This window comes from Euprymna scolopes, chromosome 13 (assembly GCF_053919585.1).
Source record: "Euprymna scolopes isolate OS-2025 chromosome 13, ASM5391958v1, whole genome shotgun sequence".
NCBI classification, from domain to species: domain Eukaryota; kingdom Metazoa; phylum Mollusca; class Cephalopoda; order Sepiida; family Sepiolidae; genus Euprymna; species Euprymna scolopes.
Window position 1 is genome coordinate 1,442,348 of NC_136494.1, and position 19,013 is coordinate 1,461,360.

Consider the following 19,013-nt stretch of genomic DNA (forward strand, 5'->3'; position numbering starts at 1 on the left):
TATATATATATATATATATATATATATATATATATATATATATATATATATATATATTAAGAAATATATTTAAGTGTATTTTATATATATATATATATATATATATATATATATATATATATATATATATATATATATATATATATATATATATATATATATATATATATATATATATATATATATATATATATATATATATATATATATATATATATATATATATATATATATATATATATATATATATATATATATATATATATATATATATATATAATTAATAGAGAACTCACTCTGTAATAATAAATACGAAATCTGTGTGAATTGAAATATATTTAAGTGTATTTTATGGCCGAGAGCGCTCCCACCTCTAATGGATAATTATTCTGATTGCTTTTTTTTTTTTTAGAAGGTACGCATTTTCAATTTACACCGGCGGTGTCATCAAACGTTTTCATTCTGGTTTATTACGGCGAGATTACAAGATGGATCAATGGTAAGTGTGAACAAATATTCGTAGTTATTTTATTTAATCATTTTTTTTATGTTATGTTTTACATTTACCATCGCTCGATATTTCTGATATGAATAAAATCCACCGTAAAAAAATCGTAGATATTTAAAACAAAACAAACCCATTTCAACCAGTTTTGTCCTAGTTTTTGTTTTGATAGTTTTAATTAAATACACTCTCTTCCTTATCATGATTTTTTTGTTTGTTATTGTTTGAAATAAACAAAATATGTCCATTGTTAATGGTTGTATCTCGTGACAAAACCAACTTGAAAATCTAAAACGCGTCATTTTAGTATTTTAACAAAGTTCAGCTAAAATCTGATTTCATTGTTTACCAAAATATGGTGTAGAATTTTATGGTACTTATGCACTTACTTATGTTACCGTGCCGAAATATTAACGTTATTATTTAGAAAGCCATTTTTAGCATGTATAGGAAAAGTGTTTTGTAACTATTTTCTACTTTCACCTAACAATTTAGTAATAAATAGATATCGTAAAACTTGAATTTTAATTGAACATGCGGGTTTGTATTACTGTACACATAGATTCGAAAAAGTTGTCAAAAAACAAATATATAACAAATAAATATTATCAAATGCAAGATAAGTTACTTTTCTACCAAACTGGATACATTTTTTTTTGTTTTTATTCAATGTAACATGTCTATTCAGCTCGAAAAACATGCAGTGTTTACCGATGTATTGGAAAATTCAAAATGGCGCCCGACACTCTCTTTAACATGGTAAGTTTGGGAAAAGGTGTTATAAATAATAAACTAGACAAAATACTATTAAAAAAACACCGAATATATGTCAACTTATGTCACGGTAACATATAATGAGCGAATTTCTAACAGTATTTTGTCTAGTTTATTATTTATAACATCTTTTCCTGAACTTACCGTGTTAAAGAGAGTGTCGGGCGCCATTTTGAATTTTTCAATACATCGGTAAACACTGTATGCTTTTCGAGCTGAATAAGCATGTTACTGTTACATTGAATAAAAAAATATAGCCATAATTAATATATCCAGTTAGGTAGAAAAGTAACTTATCTTGCCTTTGATAACATTTATTTGTTATATATTTGTTTTTTGACAACTTTTTCGAACTATGTGTACACTATTACAAACCCGAAAAAGAAGTATTTTTTACGATATAAGCCGTCTTAGTAGAAACATCCCCAATCCCCCATGTTAAGAACGGCTTTAGGAATAAACACCCCTAACCTCCCACGTTAAGAACGGATTTCGAGGTTGGGTGTGTTTAATCTGAAAGCCGTTCTTAACATGGGGAGGTTGAGTGTATTTATTCCGAAAGCCGTTCTTAACATGGAGAGGCTGGGGGTGTTTATACTACGCTCGCTGGATTAGGTCATAAAAGATATACTAAAAATGTCCCGTCCCCTTGTTAAGAGTGCGTTCTAAAATGATAACGCTACTATTTAGTACGGTCCGTATTCTGCGTAAGTATCACAACTAAAACAAAAAAAAAAACCCTCTGTTTTAGAATACCGACTGTACTGAAATAGTAACGTTATTATTTAGAAATCCATTCTTAATATGGGGAGGGGAGAGCTTTTGTAAGTACTTTCATCTAACAATTTGGTGCTAGTGCAGAGAGTGCACTGATCCGCGCTATTTTTTAAATCGTATTTTCAAGTTTAATTAAAGTTTTATGATATGTTTTTTTTATTCAACTGTAAGGTTAAAGTATAGAATAGGTACAAAACACCCTCCCCTCCCCATGTTAAGAATGGCTTTTTAAATAATAACGTTATTATTTACGTCCGGATCACTCTCTGCACTAGTACCAACAATTTAATAAACAAGATATACCGTAAAAATTGAATTTAACCAGAAAAAATAATAAAAATAATTGCATGTCCGTATTCTGCATAAGTACACATTTTACGGCATTTTGCCGTGCAGATAACAAAATGAGAAAGTGGTAAAAAAACAAAAACAAATATATAACAAATAAATGTTACCAAACGCAAGCTAAATTACTCTTCCTGAATAAGTATTTGTGTGTGTTTTAACTTATTTTAAAACGTTTATTTACCTTGAAACAAAAGTACTGTCGAGTATTAAGTTAAAACAAGAAAAATTGCTGACATTAGACGATCATTAAGTCTTGATGATTGATCATAATTAGAAAATTAAACAAAATACTGGTAAAACATTTTTCGCATGATTGGTAACCTTTATTTGGTGGGTTTCTATCAGGATTTTGTTCAGTTTTCGATTATGAGCGATTATTGAGACTTCCCAGATAATCATCCAATGTTTTTCTTGTTTTAACTTAATACTCAACAGTACTTTTGTATCAAAGTAAATAAACGATTTTAAATAAGTTAAAACATAAAAACTTATCCAGGTAAGTAGAAGAGTAACTTATCTTGCCTTTGGTAACATTAATTTGTTATATATTTGCTTTTTACCACTCTTTTGTTTTGTTGTTGCTATGCCCGGCACATTATTATTATTATTATTATTATATTTTTGTACTTTTTGTACCAATTTAATAAACATGAATAAGTCAGTTGACCGAGACAGACATGTGACATACATCCCTCCCCAAACGCATCACAACCGTGCATGCTCAAAATAGCAACACCTTTGTTTTTAACAACAAAGAAAACACATGAAACTTAATTTTTGGTAACTAAACAAAAACAAGCAACTTAAATTTCGAACCGAGATTAAGATATACACAGTCTAGAAACACTCAATACATTTTTAACTGTAAGAAATCTGTCCTGAAATTAATTTTAGTCATTTGTTTGTTTATAAAGCTAATTTCTGTAACTGGAACACTTTTTCATAAAGCGAACGACTTTCACAGCAAATCTCTGAGATTTTTATCCTCTAAATTCCTGTAATGACCTGGTGCCTGTTGCTTGCAGTGTAATGGTGGTTCTGTGCAGTTCTAGGAGGTCCACTCTCCCAGGCTTTGCTTTATCTCTTTGAGAAGGGTTATTGCTAATCGCCTGAGGTGGAATACCAACAGGCTGCATAGGCGTCTTTTGCGGAGTCAGAGGGTTCCTTCTCTGGAGCACTTTTTCAATCCCACTTTCTGATGCTAGTGTGACAGTTCTTGTGCTGGGAGAGAACTAAATACCATACCTCCATTCGATTCAAACCAATATACATTTCATTCTTTGCTACTGCCTGCCCTCGGAAACTCCCCTCTACAGCCTGCAACTCCTTGCTCACTCCTACATCATTCAGTTCATTCCCGCAGCCACCAGCTTCAGTTGACATTGACATCTGGTCTCCAGTTCCAGTGCCCGTCAATGTCCAGCTATCTATTCCAGTGCCTACTGACGTCCAGCTACCTGTTCCATTGTGCACTGACATCTGGCTACCTGTTCCAGTATCCTGTTGACGTCCAGTTACCCCTTTCAGCATCAGTCCTTGTCTATGCGACCTGGATCAATCTGAAGAACATTATCCTACCTCAAGGACACATGAATTTCAACCTTGCGAGATGCCCATTCTCACTCTAAATGATCCTGATTCACGATCCCCATTGTCATACAATTTACTGTTTTCTCTTTGTAAATAAAACACAATATCTTTTTTTTTTACACGGTGGTCACCATTTATCAAGGCCTGGAAGCCACTCAGGGATAAGGGTTATTGAAAGTACAGTACGTTAGTGTGGAGATTTATTGAAGTGTTTACTTGAGGTGGCGGTTCATTAGGAATTTGTTTATGTTGGACTTGAAGACATCCAGGTTGTAGCCAGGTGGGAAGCAGGCAGACCTTTAACCAATCCCCTGTTTGTCATCTCTTTACTATTGTTGTTATCTCTTTAGTTTTTGTCAACTTTCTTAGTTATAAAGTCGATTGGCACCTTGACCTTTCACCTATCCTGCAACTATACCATAAAATTGAAATTAACTTAAAAATCCTATATTAAAAAAATAGCACAGTTCATATTCTGCGTAAGTATCCATTTTATTATTATTATTATTTATTTATTTTATATATTTTTGCATGGTAAAAATTTAAATTCAGACATTCTTGGGGTATAGTGAGGTGCTTCAGGTTGGTCTGGACTATGTAGATGGAGCCTGACACCGAAACAGGGAGCCATGATTTTGGCGTGTATTGGAACAGGGAGCCATGATGTCAACAGGTACTGGAACAGGCTGGGATTTCGACGGGCACTGGAACAGAAACTGCTAAAAGGAACTGAAGCCAGAACAATTGGAAGGATTGATGCAGGAAAAACTAGAGTCACTGGAGCAAGCATCAAAGCAAGGGCAGAAACTGTGGTAGCTGAGAGGAACCTCAGCTGGCAAACTGAAATATATAGAAAAGGTTTTATTGCCTTAAATACAGTTTGTCTGTCCTGAAAAAGACAAGTTGGATCGCATAAAATAGTTTGTGAGTTGTCTTAAAAAAGACAGTTTGATTGCTGCTGCTGGTTCTTTCCTTTTCTGGTTTTAACCACTAGACAAGAACACATCTAAATCAAATTTGGGAATCTCCTGAATTCCTCAGTCAAGCTGGTTTACTTCCATCCCATCACAGAAGATGTGATACAAGGTAAAACTGGATAAACAGCCCCCCCCCCCCCCCGAGTAAAAAAAAAATTACTGACCCTACCATTTTAACTAAGTCTGGGGGAGTGTTTGCACAATCCTGCTTCACGGTTACAATTAATGTAACCAGGCAGTTGCCAGCCCGGAAATACAGGGTCTAACCCTCGGTCCCTGTGGCTACACTTTTATCTTCATCTATTGATAGGCCCTTCAAAATGTGACTCAACACTCACTGGTTACTGGAAATCACTGTTCTGGTGAAGGCTGACTTTTTTCATAATAAGACCAACACTTCATTTACGATTTGTTTTTATACAGACTAATCTGGTTTGATTTCTGGAATAGATTTTGGAAAACTGACCCAACGGGAAAAGAAATTTAGCAGTGTTGATTTCGAGTTAACAAACAATTCTGCTTTTGATTTCTACTTCAACTTTTCTTTTGTCCACGTTTAAATCTATAATTAGTCACGCAAAAGTTTTTATTTTCACGTTGCATGATTTAATCCTACTTAGCATTTTTACCTAACAATTTAATATGATACTGATTTGTTTATGTTTCCACTCGTACAGAATATTCCTGTTCAAATTATGTATGCACACCCCTTTTTGTAAAGTTGACCTAATGAAAAAATAAACTTAGCATTTTTCTATAACTATTATGCACCGTCCATACTCTGCATATGGATAAACACATATCACCATTAACACAGCAAATCTAAATTGCTCAGAATGAAAAATAGGGTGCTTTGTGCTTTTCACATCAAAGCAGTGGTTACCACCAAAATACAGCAGTAATTAACTCGAAACAGCATTGGTCATCACTATCCAATTGTAACAGTCATCAACTGAAAATCATTGTCAATCACTGTCATGACCACCAGTGATCAACAGTGCCCGTCACTGGATGACAATACCATACAGTGGATAACAGTGCACGAATATTGAAGACAAGCCATTTCATTTCAAAGCAGTCTAATGGGCCTTGATCAACAATGACCCAACGCAAGTAACTATCTAAAACGTTAATGACCACCAGTGCTTATTATTGAAGATACACAATTTAATTTTGGAGCAGTCTAATGGAGGCCGATACTGGTCATGGCTAACACTGAATGCTGGGAACTGACAATGACAATTGAAAAGGCAACCAGTGTCTGCCAATAAATGCAAGTAACCACCTCAAAACACTACTAAGCACCAGTTATCATCATGGCCAAACACAGGCAGCCAGTGGATAACAATGTCCGAAAGTTCAAGACAGACAATTTCAATTTGGAGCAGTCTACTGGAGACAGATACTAATCACGGCTGCCAATGACTAAAGCAGCCAGTGCCTGCCAATCTCTTAAAACCAAAACTAACTCAGTAACCCTCAGTGCTGACAACGATAGCCAATGGCTTCCGCTAATGGAGGCTAATACTGACCGTGGTCAACACTGAATTCTGGGAAGTGTTGACAATGACAGCTAATGGCTTCCGCTAGCTGCCACTATTAGACAATGCCTGACAATGGAAGCCAGATGATTTCAGTTTGGCCACGGCTGCCAATACCTGCTATTTTCCAGGCTGACAACCATAGTTTATTTTATTTATTTTTTTTTTTGTGGGGTGGGGTGGGGGGTCCTTTACCGAATCTGTCCTGAGTTGGTGTCATACTTCCACTGGGTAACACTGGTACACAGTTCCTGCTAGTTGACGATATAATATTCTAATTTATTTTAAAAGATATGTAGTCCCACTCAGAAAACTGATAAAATGGAAAAAAAAAAAAATTTAATTCTGACCGTAAAATCAAAATCTTCAAGGAGAATAACTCATTTTTTTTTTTATCGAAGAATATGAAAAGAATTGTCTCCCTTTCAACTAAAATTTTATTTATTTTTATTTTTTTTATAATTTGCAAACAAACAAATAGAAAATTATAAACTAAAAAGACTTCACTATATCCCGGGCAGCGCTGTGTAGATGCAGTATGTATAAAATCAAATACATATTGGTCTTTGTATCAGAGGATTATCTTTTCTTTGTTAATTTCAGGTTGTCAAGTTTTGAGCAGTGTTCTCGACTTGGACATGAAATTCAGGTGAAAATCAATGAACGAGACAAATACCCAAGAACGGACACGTCTTATATAAAGGTAAAACCATTTTTTTTTTCATCGTTCGATGTAATTTAATTCAAAAGAAATCCCAAATGTGCATAACTACTCTTTATCTGTGCCAAAACCTAAATATAGATTCCATGAACAAAGTTTCTTTCTTAGAACTGCACGCCTGTGAAACTTTCATTTCCCTGCTTTCCAGCTGACTACAATATGGTCGTCTTCAAGTCCAACATAAACAAATTCTTGATGAACCGTCCCCTTAAATAATCCAGTTTGCCAAATTCCCACTAATGATTACTACGCTATTGTCCCAATGACTAACGTACACTCATCAACCCTTATCCTCGAGTTGCTTTTATAAAAAAAAATTCTGTACCCAACTAATAAAAAAAAAAAATTTTTATGCAAAATTTTTTTTTTTTTTTTTTTACCTGGAGTTCACCACTTATCAAGGCCCAATGGCCACTCGGGGATAAGGATTATTTTGTGTACAGTAATCAATAGGATAGTGTAGTAATAGTATTGGAGAATTGATAAAGTGTCATTACTTAAGGGGGCGGTTCATCAGGAATTTGTTTGTGTTGGACTTGAAGACATCCAGGTTGACTTCATTCATTGTCCGATTCAAACACTTCTCTAATAATCTAAGCATTTTTGTGAAACGCTCTATATTTGACATCAGTTTCGAATATCATTTTTTCTTCGTTGAAGCCAAATTGCTTTCCTTGCAGCATTCTTTTCCTGTCTGCGATTATCAAACTCACTGGGAGGTAAATTCACTCATGGGAATTTCCTATGCAAATAAAAACAAAAACAAAGCAAATAATTTCAGTTGCTTAGCAGAAAACCCCTAACATATTTGATGTATGCATTTCAATCTATTGTTTTTCAGTGCTTGTGTAGATTAGTGATTTTTTTTTAAAACCAACGCATTTCAGGTGAAAACATTATTACATACTTACATATCATGTCAAAATTACTATAAATTCCAAAAATTATGAAAATGGTTTAATAGAAGATCTGCTAGATGTATTTTTAACAAAAAAAAAACAGCATTTATCTATATATGTTCTGTTTAAAACTGGTGTACTTTGAATTTAAGTCAAGGGAAATAAATCAGTTTGTCCTGCTGAATTGGTCACACAACTCTTCCACATAAAAACATACAATAAAACACAATAATTCAATAAATTCTATTTTTACTTGCAATTATTTTTCTACTGAATTATTTTTATAATAAAAAAAATTATTTTAATTTTGACATGACACGTAAGTATGTAATGCTTTCATCTGAAAGACATTGGTTTAAAAGATTACCAATTTACACAAGCGCTTATTTTTTTCTTATGAATGTTCATCTTTTTAAATTTTCGACTTTGAATACAAGCTATGAGCATCTTTACACTCTTTATATGTATTCCTAGTTATATGTACTCTGCGTTGTTCAGGAATTTTCTTGACAATGTTGAGACAATTAATTGGAATCGGGAAAATTGGAACTTCTGGTAGTATCGATATTAGAAAAATTTGTGCCACTTTTCCAATGCCAAAAAACAATTGTTTTAATTGTCTTTTTGTTTTTTTTAAATTTAATTTTGTAAAAAGCAAAATTATCTACTCCTAGTAGTCATTGTTGGAATGCATTCGTGTCCGAATATCATTTTTTTATGATATTCGGACTGCTCATAATAACGATAAAATAATAAATATTTATTGATTTTAAATTACCAGTAAAACAAAAACCTATAGATCATTGCCTACAAGTGTATTTTTATGCTTGAGAAAATATCTGTACATTTAATGTGCTTTTATGGCAAAAAATAACGCCTCTATAAATAAGTTTATAGTTAAATATTTAGTGATTCATAAAGAATTGGAATCAGGAATTTAGTACGGAATATGTGATTGAATCGAAATCAGGAAAAATATTGGAATCATCTTATTACTAATTCTTATGCTCAATTTTTTTTTTGTACTAGTACAGTTTGTGACCCGTTCTAAAACTGACTTTTCATTGTAAATAGCCATTAATAGCTGAATAAAAATGACCATGCATCAAAACCGAAGAAAAAAAATAAAACAACATTTAAAGCAAGGAAAAAAAACATATGTTAAATTTTATGAAAAAATATTTTTTGGCAAAGAAAATATAATTTAAATCTGTCTTTTTTTTTCACAATAAAGTTAGAGTTAAGCTAGAGTTTGAACAAAAGTTATTTACATATGTTAGTCCTTCAAAAATGTCTGTCGATTTACGTCATAGGATGGAGTACTGTTGCCACATCTGGCCAGTAGCTGCCAAAAGCATCTTATCCTGCCTTGACAGAGTTCAAAATAGACTTCGTAGTATAGTAGAGGATGCCCTTTTCTCTTCCCTGCAACTCTTTTCCACAGAAGAAGCGTTCCGAGACGGTCTCTGCTCTATTGTTATTTTTATGTTATGTGCTCGTCTGAGCTCCAATCTATGCCCCACCCTGCCAAAATTTCATGAAAAACACTCGTCTAGCTGAAAACACTATTAATAATTTCCCCTACTCTTTATCTGTGCCTAAACCTAAACGTAGATTCCATGAACAAAACTTCTTTCTTAGAACTGCACGCCTGTGGAACTCTGTTCTATTTTCCTGCTTTCCAACTGACTACAATATGGTCATCTTCAAGTTCAACATGAACAAGTTCTTAATGAGCCGTTCCCCTTAAGTAATCCAATTTACAAAATTTCCATTACTAACGATTACTACGATATTGTCCCAGTGACTACTGTACACTCATTAACCCTTATCCTTGAGTGGCCTCGATAAGTGGTGACTCCTTCGTAAAAAAAAACCCCAAAAAACAGTCTTCTCCCGTTTACTCAGGTTGATACTATGTAGTCAGTTCCATCTTCTCTTTGTACACGTGCAGCTTTTTGAAATTAGAAAGTATTTATAAAAAAGATATCCTTGTTAACTTTTCTGAAAAAGATATCCTTGTTAACTTTTCTGAAAAAGATATCCTTGTTAACTTTTCTGAAAAAGATATCCTTGTTAACTTTTCTGAAAAAGATATCCTTGTTAACTTTTCTGAAAAAGATATCTTTGTTAACTTTTCTGAAAAAGATATCCTTGTTAACTTTTCTGAAAAAGATATCCTTGTTAACTTTTCTGAAAAAGATATCCTTGTTAACTTTTCTGAAAAAGATATCCTTGTTAACTTTTCTGAAAAAGATATCCTTGTTAACTTTTCTGAAAAAGATATCCTTTTTTTTTTTTTTTTACAAAGGCATCACCACATTATCAAGGCCCAGAGGCCACTCAAGGATAAGGGTTAAAGAGTGTACAGTAGAAATTGGTCAATATAGTAATCATTAGTAATGAAAATTTGGTAAATTTGATAACTTATATGGAACGGCTCATCAAGAACTTATTTACTTTAGACTTGAACACAACCATATTGTAGTCAGCCGGAAAGCAGGAAAACGGAAGACAATTCCACAGGCGTGCAGTTCTAAGAAAGAAGCTTTGTTCATGGAATCTACGTCTAGGTTTAGTGTTAACTTTTATGAAAAAGATATCCTTGTTAACTTTTATGAAAAAGATATCCTTGCTAACTTTTCTGAAAAAGATATCCTTGCTAACTTTTCTGAAAAAGATATCCTTGCTAACTTTTCTGAAAAAGATATCCTTGCTAACTTTTCTGAAAAAGATATCCTTGCTTTTATGAAAAAAATATCCTTGCTAACTTTTATCATAAAAGTCAGGCCAGAGGGGATTATAGATTGGAGCTAAGACGAGCACTTGCCATGAAAATAATGATAAAGCAGAGACAGGCTTGCAACATCTCTTCTGTGCAGAGAAGAGAAAAGGGCATCCACCACTAGGCTATGAAATCTATTTTGGACTCTGTCAAGGCAGGACAAGATATTTCTAGCAGCTCCTGCCCAGATGTGGCAACAGTACTCCATCCTTGTGGACGTACTTGGCTCTTATACAGGTAGAGAATTGAATCAGCAGTGAGATATCTACTGGAGCGGTAGAATGATCCCACCATTTTTCCAGCAGCCTTGGCAACATATTTGATGTACATATTCCATTTCAGATCAGGAGTAAAGGTCAGACTTACAAGCTTGTCAAAACATGGAGCCTCTCCAAGACGAGAGTCATTCATTTCGATTGATGCCAGACGGGGATCAGAGTGTTGATGTAAAGATAGAAGCTTGGTTTTAGATGCATTAAAATTAACCAGCTACCTCTTTCCCAATGCACCATGTGATCAAGATGGGAGGAGAGAGAATCAGACAGAACTTGGTCATTTACGGCCTTTGAAGTGTTGCCATAGATGGCAGTGTCATCAGTGTAAATATCTACGAATGATCTTAGGATGTGATTTGGAAGATCATTAGGGTTATGACAACAGCATATTCTTTTCGTTGTTTTGACTCTCAAGTATATATCCGACACAGTTAATCAACCGAGAACCACATCACTCTATATAAAAGCATATAAGATATCAACAGATACACACTCTAGAGTCAAAACAATGAAAAGAATATGCTGTTGACCTAGCCCTAGAGATCATTGATGTAGATCAGGAAGAAAGTTGGGTTCAGGATTGACCCCTGAGGGACTCCAGCATTAATACTGATGCTTCTGTTTTATAATGGGATTTCAATCGAATGCATTTCAAATAAAAACATGTGTTATTTTGAAATTAGTGTAAATTCCAAAAACGATTTGAGTTGTGCTAGATAGAGGGGGAGATATAACACATGAGAAATATTTGGAATCAAGTCTCCCCTTGTTGTTATTTCAGATCATTTGAAACCATAGGAGCAATTTTTAGTCTCCCTCCATCAAGGCAGTTTTGGGGGAAAATCATGAATTTTATAATTCATATGAAAAACCAGGAAAACACATGAATATTTTAAACATTTTATTGCTGTAAAAAAGTGCCAAAAATAGGTTGTGGATGATGAATGATCCCTTTAATGTATAAGGGCAAATATCACATTGCACACGACACAATTCAGGTCATCATCTTTCCAATGAGCCTTTATTTGTTAAATTCTGATCAATAGTTGCTGAGATTTGAAACTTCTAAAATTGCCAAAAAAGGTGGTATATATATATATATATATATATATATATATATACTCGTAGCCAAATTGAATATTGAAATGCTCATATCTTTGGTTCTATGGGATGAAACTACATGAAAATTTGCAGGTTTTTTGAAGATTATAAGACTATTCTATGGTTAAAATTTATGACACTTGGTAAAAAAAGAATCTATATTTTCAAACCAATAAAATTTCCTCTCTCGCCTTGCCAGGCCACTAATAATGTCTGCCAACACTTCGTTGTCACACTTCCATTCGATGGTCAAGATTTAACATCCATCCAGGTTATATTGAGGATTCCAAGCGTGACAATTTTTTTTTTTTGGGGGGGGGGGGCACTATCGATTTCAATCTACTGACTGCTAGCCATACACATTTTGATCTAAAGCAGTTTTTCCATTTTTGTCCTACAAAAGCCGAACAATGCTTTCTTTTCAACTTGCTGATTCCTGTGTTTGTTATTAGCCTCGTGAACTTTGTAACAAAATGAGTTGTTGATTGTTCAGCTTTTTTTTGTTGTTGTAATTCATCACTTCTATTGCTTCTTTTTTTTGTTGTTGTTGTAAACTATCATTTCTATTGCTTCTTTTTTTTGTTGTTGTTGTTGTTGTAAACTATCATTTCTATTGCTTCTTTTTTTTTTGTACAAATTGTTTTTTTTTTTTTACATAGGCATCACCACATTATCAAGGCCAAGAGGCCACTCAAGGATAAGGGTTAAAGAGTGTACAGTAGAAATTGGACAATATAGTAATCATTAGTAATGAAAATTTGGTAAATTTGATAACTTATATGGAACGGCTCATCAAGAAATTATTTACGCTAGACTTGAAGACAACCATATTGTAGTCAGCCGGAAAGCAGGAAAACGGAAGACAATTTCACAGGCGTGCAGTTCTAAGAAAGAAGCTTTGTTCATGGAATCTACGTTTAGGTTTAGGCACAGATAAAGAGTGGGGGAATTATTGATAGTGTTTACAGCTAGATGGGTGTTTCTTGTGAAAGTTTGGCGAGGGGGGACCATAGATTGAAGCTCAGTCGAACACTTTCCATGAAAATAACGATACATCAGAGACAAACTCGCAACATCTCTTCTGTGAGATAGAGGTTGCAAGGAAGAGAAAAGGACATCTCCTATGTTCATTTAGGCTTTTAGTATCAATATCAGTGCGACAAAAACTCAACTTTATAGGTGTATAGATTTTATCAGTGATCATTGATAAAGAGAGAGAGATGGAATCAAGAGAGATAGGCTGCATAAAATAAGAGTGGTGGGGTCAAACAACACAAGGGAGAGAGGTTGAGTGATAGAAAAAACTTTGTAAGAGACAGATGACTTAGTTAATTAATTGCAAATTACAGCTAATTAGAATTGGTGTTAGGACGATTACTCAGAATCAGAAAAATTGGAACTTTATTTGGAGTATCGGAATCGGAATCGGAAACTAGTGATGTAACGTAACATACGAAGCATTGCAGCTGCAAGCAAACGAAATAAATGCAAATAAATAAATCCAGGTCGGCATTTTTTTTTTTTTGAGAAAAGCATGTATTGCCGTTACTCTCCTGTGTTGAGACGACTTAAAAAGTCTCTTGCTGCCATATGTCCATCTAAACGGACACATGTTTCTCTTTCTTCCGACCACACGCTGGCCACAACCAACTCATTCTCACCTTTACTTTACACGTCCGTCTCCTTTCGTGGTGACTTTTTTTTCTCCCCGACCATGTGGTGTTTTTTTTTTTCCTTTTTCTTTTGGCACCAGCTCACGCATATATCCTTATTTGATTACACGTTCAAATGTTGCTCCTGCTGCTAATGTGATCGCTTGCCATCCATCCTTCGTTGCTGCTGCTATTTTCATATGTGCTCTGTTACATACCTTTCCTTCCCCAAAAAATTCTTTATAAGAATTTTAATTAAACCTGCCTGAGGCAATAAAAGAAAACATGAAAAGAAAACTCAAAATTTCACACAATAAAGCATGAATAATTAAATCCAAATAAAAATGTGTTGGTGTATATTGTCTGTTCGACATTTCTATTTTATACTTTTTCATGTATATTCTTTTTTTTTCATTTGTCAAAATAAAGGAATTCCAACGTATTCTTCCACATATTTAAAGGCAACATTTTAATACGTTGAGAGGAAAAACTCAGTGAATTGTTTAAATAGCGAGGATGTATGTTTTTTTTCTTGGAATTTCAAAAATTTCTCTGAAACAGTGTTGAAGTGTTTTAGTTTGGTTGTGCAAGAATACGGTTTCAAATGTTAAAAATATTTGACAAATTCAATCAAATCGTTTCGAGACCAAATCAGAGTTTGCACAGTCTTTGATGTTTGTTGGGCCTGAGTCCGAAAATTCACCAAACTAAAACATGATATTTTTATTTCAGTAATAATATCAGTATTCTGTTCTTGACACGTTATAATGTTAATTGTGTTTCAAGATACATTTATACATATTTTTTTTTGTGTGGTTTTCTTTTTGCACAGCTTTTTTTCTTATTCTCTTGCATCAACCCTTGATTCTCTCTCAATATCAGTCATAACATTGATAGCTTTTTACGCCAACTGCCCAAATAGTTTTCTTTTGGTTAAAACTTCCTCATTGAAATCCTTGACTTAACTAGTTATCATAACCTTTTTCCTATGACTCATTTGTCTCTTTATTGCTCAGTTACTTTTAACGAGATTATTTGAGAGAACACTAGGGGATCTTACCCTTTGTTAATCCATGGCCCCTTTTTGTCTCTTAATTTTGGCGAGATTATTCAAGACAATTTTGGCCTATTTTCTCTCTTAATGCTCAGTCACTTTTGATGAGATTCTTTGAGACAATGATGGTTGATACCTGAACTAACAGGCCAGAGGCATTATTTATCCCCCCGACTTAATCAGATATCAACAGTATATAATTATTGCTGCATTTTCTCCTTTTCGTATCACAAATAGTTTGATCTTATCATTAAGCATTGGCAGTTCTATCTAATTCAAGCACTGTTTAATCACATACTACTCTCTAATACTCGCTATCCTCTAAGCTTCTTTGTTTGTAAACCGACCCATCAAAGGTCTAGTTACTAACTGTTGATGGCTAGGTTTTGTATCATGTCCAGAACAATTTGATTCATTGTCTGAATTCTGTCAGCAACTTTTGCACTGTCTACAGGGAAAATTTGTTGCTATTTACATTTTCCATCTCTATAACCAAGGACTGTGAGCACCTCCAATATTTAGTAGGCACTTATCGTTCTACCACAGTGGCAATGCAAACTCTAAGAGTTTCAGTTTCAAAGAATAATTTGCTTCATGTCAAGTATTTTACCTGACTGTCACACAGTCTTGCCATTTATTTCAAAATTAAAATGACTTAAAATTATAATATTTCAGTGTTCAGTAATACCGATAAACAAAAGCATCACATACAGTGAAAAACCTTGCAAATAAAGCAAAATGATTTATTTGCAAAATGATTTATAAATCGTTCAGCATAGCCTGTGCAAAAAATGAGCATTTTTTCAGTTTCTTACTAAAAAAAAAGTAAAAGCAATATAATGTCTTCATATATAATAATCCTTTTTCACAATGGCAGGATTAAGTCAATTATAAACGACTCATAAGCTTAGAACAAAATTACTCATTATAGAAATAAAATCAATTTTTTTTAGTACTTACTTTAGTACTTGTATTTACTTTTTCACACATAATTTTTTTAACATTTATTCCAATCTTGCAAAACCTCCAGCCAAGTTTTTTTCAAATTTTAGTAATTCATAACAATAAAACTATAGATACCACTTAAACAGTTCAAATACAAACTTATAAAAATATGTTCAAGTCAAAATGGCTTATCCGAAATTACTCTCTAAAATAAAACCAGATATTTGCTGTGTTAAAATAAGTATGACACAATATCACTTATAATAATGTATAACCGACCCGTAACACTAGAATATTTATTTTTACACTAAAGCAACATTGACAATAAACCACCGTCCCCACAAAACAAAAAAATATGACTGACAAGACCAAAGAAAAATTCAAAAGTGAGCAAACAAAAAGAAAAAGTGAACAGTTGACTCACCGACTGGTGCAATATTCTTTTCTTTTTTCCTAAGTCTTCACTCTTGGCCAGTTTTCTTTTTTTTATGCTCCGTTCCATGGTAACATTTTTTTTTTTTACTTCATATTGACCCTTTTTTAGTAAAAGGCCGCGTCACGGCATCCAAAATACATATATCAGTAACGTAACATATGTAGCGTTGTAGCTACAAACAAATAAAACAAATACAAATAAATAAATCCAGGTCAGCCATTAGCTTGATCTGGTAGTATCGAATGCCCTATCTGAAGATAATGCCATCTTGAACAAAAATGCACCAAACATTAATGTTATTGTTTTTTCCTTTCCGTTTTGCAAAACTCAATCATGTTCTGCAAAGTCAAAAACAAAAACATTTTTCTTCTACAAAACAAATCCAATACCATAAATAAATATTTACAGATATAAAGAACTCTAAGCATAAAACCTTTTTCTCAAATGACTTAATTTGGCATTAAATAACCCAAAAATGGTTGATATATTGTAAAACAAAACAACCAAACCAAACTCCATGAATACATATTTGAAGATATAAAGAACTTGAAGCATAAAAAGTTTTCCGAAAATTATTGAATTCAGCATTAAATAGCCCAAAATTGTTGATATACCATAAAACAACAAAACAAAACTTTTCATTTTAATTTATTTTTTCCTTTGCAGTTGTCGACACAGATCCGTTCGTCTATGAAGAAATTTTCCAACGACATTGCCGGATTAAAAACAAGTTTTATTCGTTCTTCGACAGCTTACCGCATGTATCCTTTTCTAAAAATTATATGCACACACTAATGCTGAAGCTTTGAAACCGAAACTGATTTCACTCTTTTGGTACATATATAGTGTTTTATATTTTATTTATATAGTCAAATATATATTTGTGGTTTATATTTTATTTATATAGTCAAATATATATTTGTGGTTTATATTTTATTTATAGAGTCAAATATATATGTTTTTTTTTTAATTTTATTTATATAGTCAAATATATATTTGTGTTTTTTATTTTATTTTATTTATATAGTCAAATATATACATTTGTGTTTTTAATTTATTTATATAGTAAAATATATGTTTATTTTATTTTATTTATATAGTAAAATATATGTTTATTTTATTTTATTTATATAGTCAAATATATATTTGGTTTTTATTTTATTTATATAGTCAAATATATTTGTTTTCTATTTTATTTTATAGTCAATTATATACTTGTTTTTATTTTATTTTTAGAGTCAAATATATATATTTGTGTTTTTTATTTTATTTAAAAAAAACAAATACTTGTAAATTTTTTAACTCGATAAATACAAAAAAATATCTTGATTTTTGCTAGACGTCAACACTTACCTGCAAGAACTGCAAAATCCTAACATTATCTCACCTGATGGAGATATACAAGCGACTTGGGACTGCTTGTGAATTTGAAATTTCCATAAAAATTCTTTCTTGGGAGAAAGCTAGTTCAACCCATCTAAGATGAGTGCCATTTGGGTCATATTTCCTTCTGTTGTGTTGTTGAATGTATATGTAATTCATATATGCACTGACAATTCTTTTGTCATTATTCTCAAAATCAACACAGAGACGAATTTCAAAGCATAAGTTTTATTTACAATTAAGCTTTTTGTTTAATAACAAAGAGAGAGAGAGAGAGAGAGAGAGAGAGAGAGAGAGAGAGAGAGAGATACATCAGTTGTAAGGAGTTGGTTGGTGTGTGACTTGCTGACGAAGAGGTGTCAAGATGTCAAATCATGCTCGCTGCTTGCTGTATTTGCTCTGTCCATTTTCTGTTGTTTATTTTTCTCTTATATAGTTACAAATCAACATTCCTGGAATTGTAAACATCAAGACTTTACATTCTTCTTTTTTATTTTGCTTTGTTCAATTCATAACTTTTGACCTTGGAATGTTAAAAGTTCTTTGTATTTGTTTTAATTACAATTCCGATCATTGTCATGGGACACATCTGAAATGTGTGTGTGTGTGTGTGCACACCTCTGCATTCAAATGTACATCACTACGTCTTTATATCCAACACTTCCTCTCAAATTTAAATCTATCTTCCCATAATCAAAATATTCAAAGTTAAAAAAAAAAATTATTCTATGGAAATTGCTTTAGGCAAGACACGAAGCCACTTGATGTAAAAAGCTAACAAGAACAAAAGCTGATTATCACAAATGCCTATTGACTTTAGTCTTGAAACCGTGCTTAAGAATGACTCACACCTAATAGAGTATCCTATAAAGCTACACTTCGCCAATGCATGGAGTATTGTTGCCATATATGGGTTGATACATCTACCATGAGTTTCTTGCTTTTAAACAGGATCCAAAAAGTTTCCAAACTGCGTGGTAAAACGATAAATTTGTCACCTAAAGAAAACAACACTTCAGCTTTATTTTAAAACTTTTATTGAAAAAATCAATTCCGGTAACTTAATCATGTAGTAGAGCTGACATCTATTCAATGTAGCCGCCTTCAGCCTCAACCACTGTCTCAATACAGGTCCGGAACTGGGAGCATGTCTTTTCCACAAACGCCAGCAGGAGCTCGGTGAATACTTGGATGGCGGCGATCAGGTTGATTTTGATATTGTGGGAGGTTATGTTGGTAATGTTCTCAAT

The 19,013-nt window shown here is 33.0% G+C and overlaps 1 protein-coding gene across 1 annotated transcript in view; it reads left to right on the top strand.

Moving 5' to 3' along the window:
* Window positions 1–377: 377 nt before the first annotated feature.
* Window positions 378–19,013, top strand: part of LOC145291917 (syntaxin-8-like) — a 190,834-nt gene continuing 172,198 nt past the window's right edge. Inside the window, exons 1-3 of the mRNA XM_080137763.1 lie at window positions 378–499; window positions 7,116–7,215; window positions 17,047–17,141. Of these exons, the coding sequence (XP_079993889.1) occupies window positions 489–499; window positions 7,116–7,215; window positions 17,047–17,141 (206 nt within the window). The 5' untranslated portion in view covers window positions 378–488. The remainder of the gene's footprint in view (window positions 500–7,115; window positions 7,216–17,046; window positions 17,142–19,013) is intronic.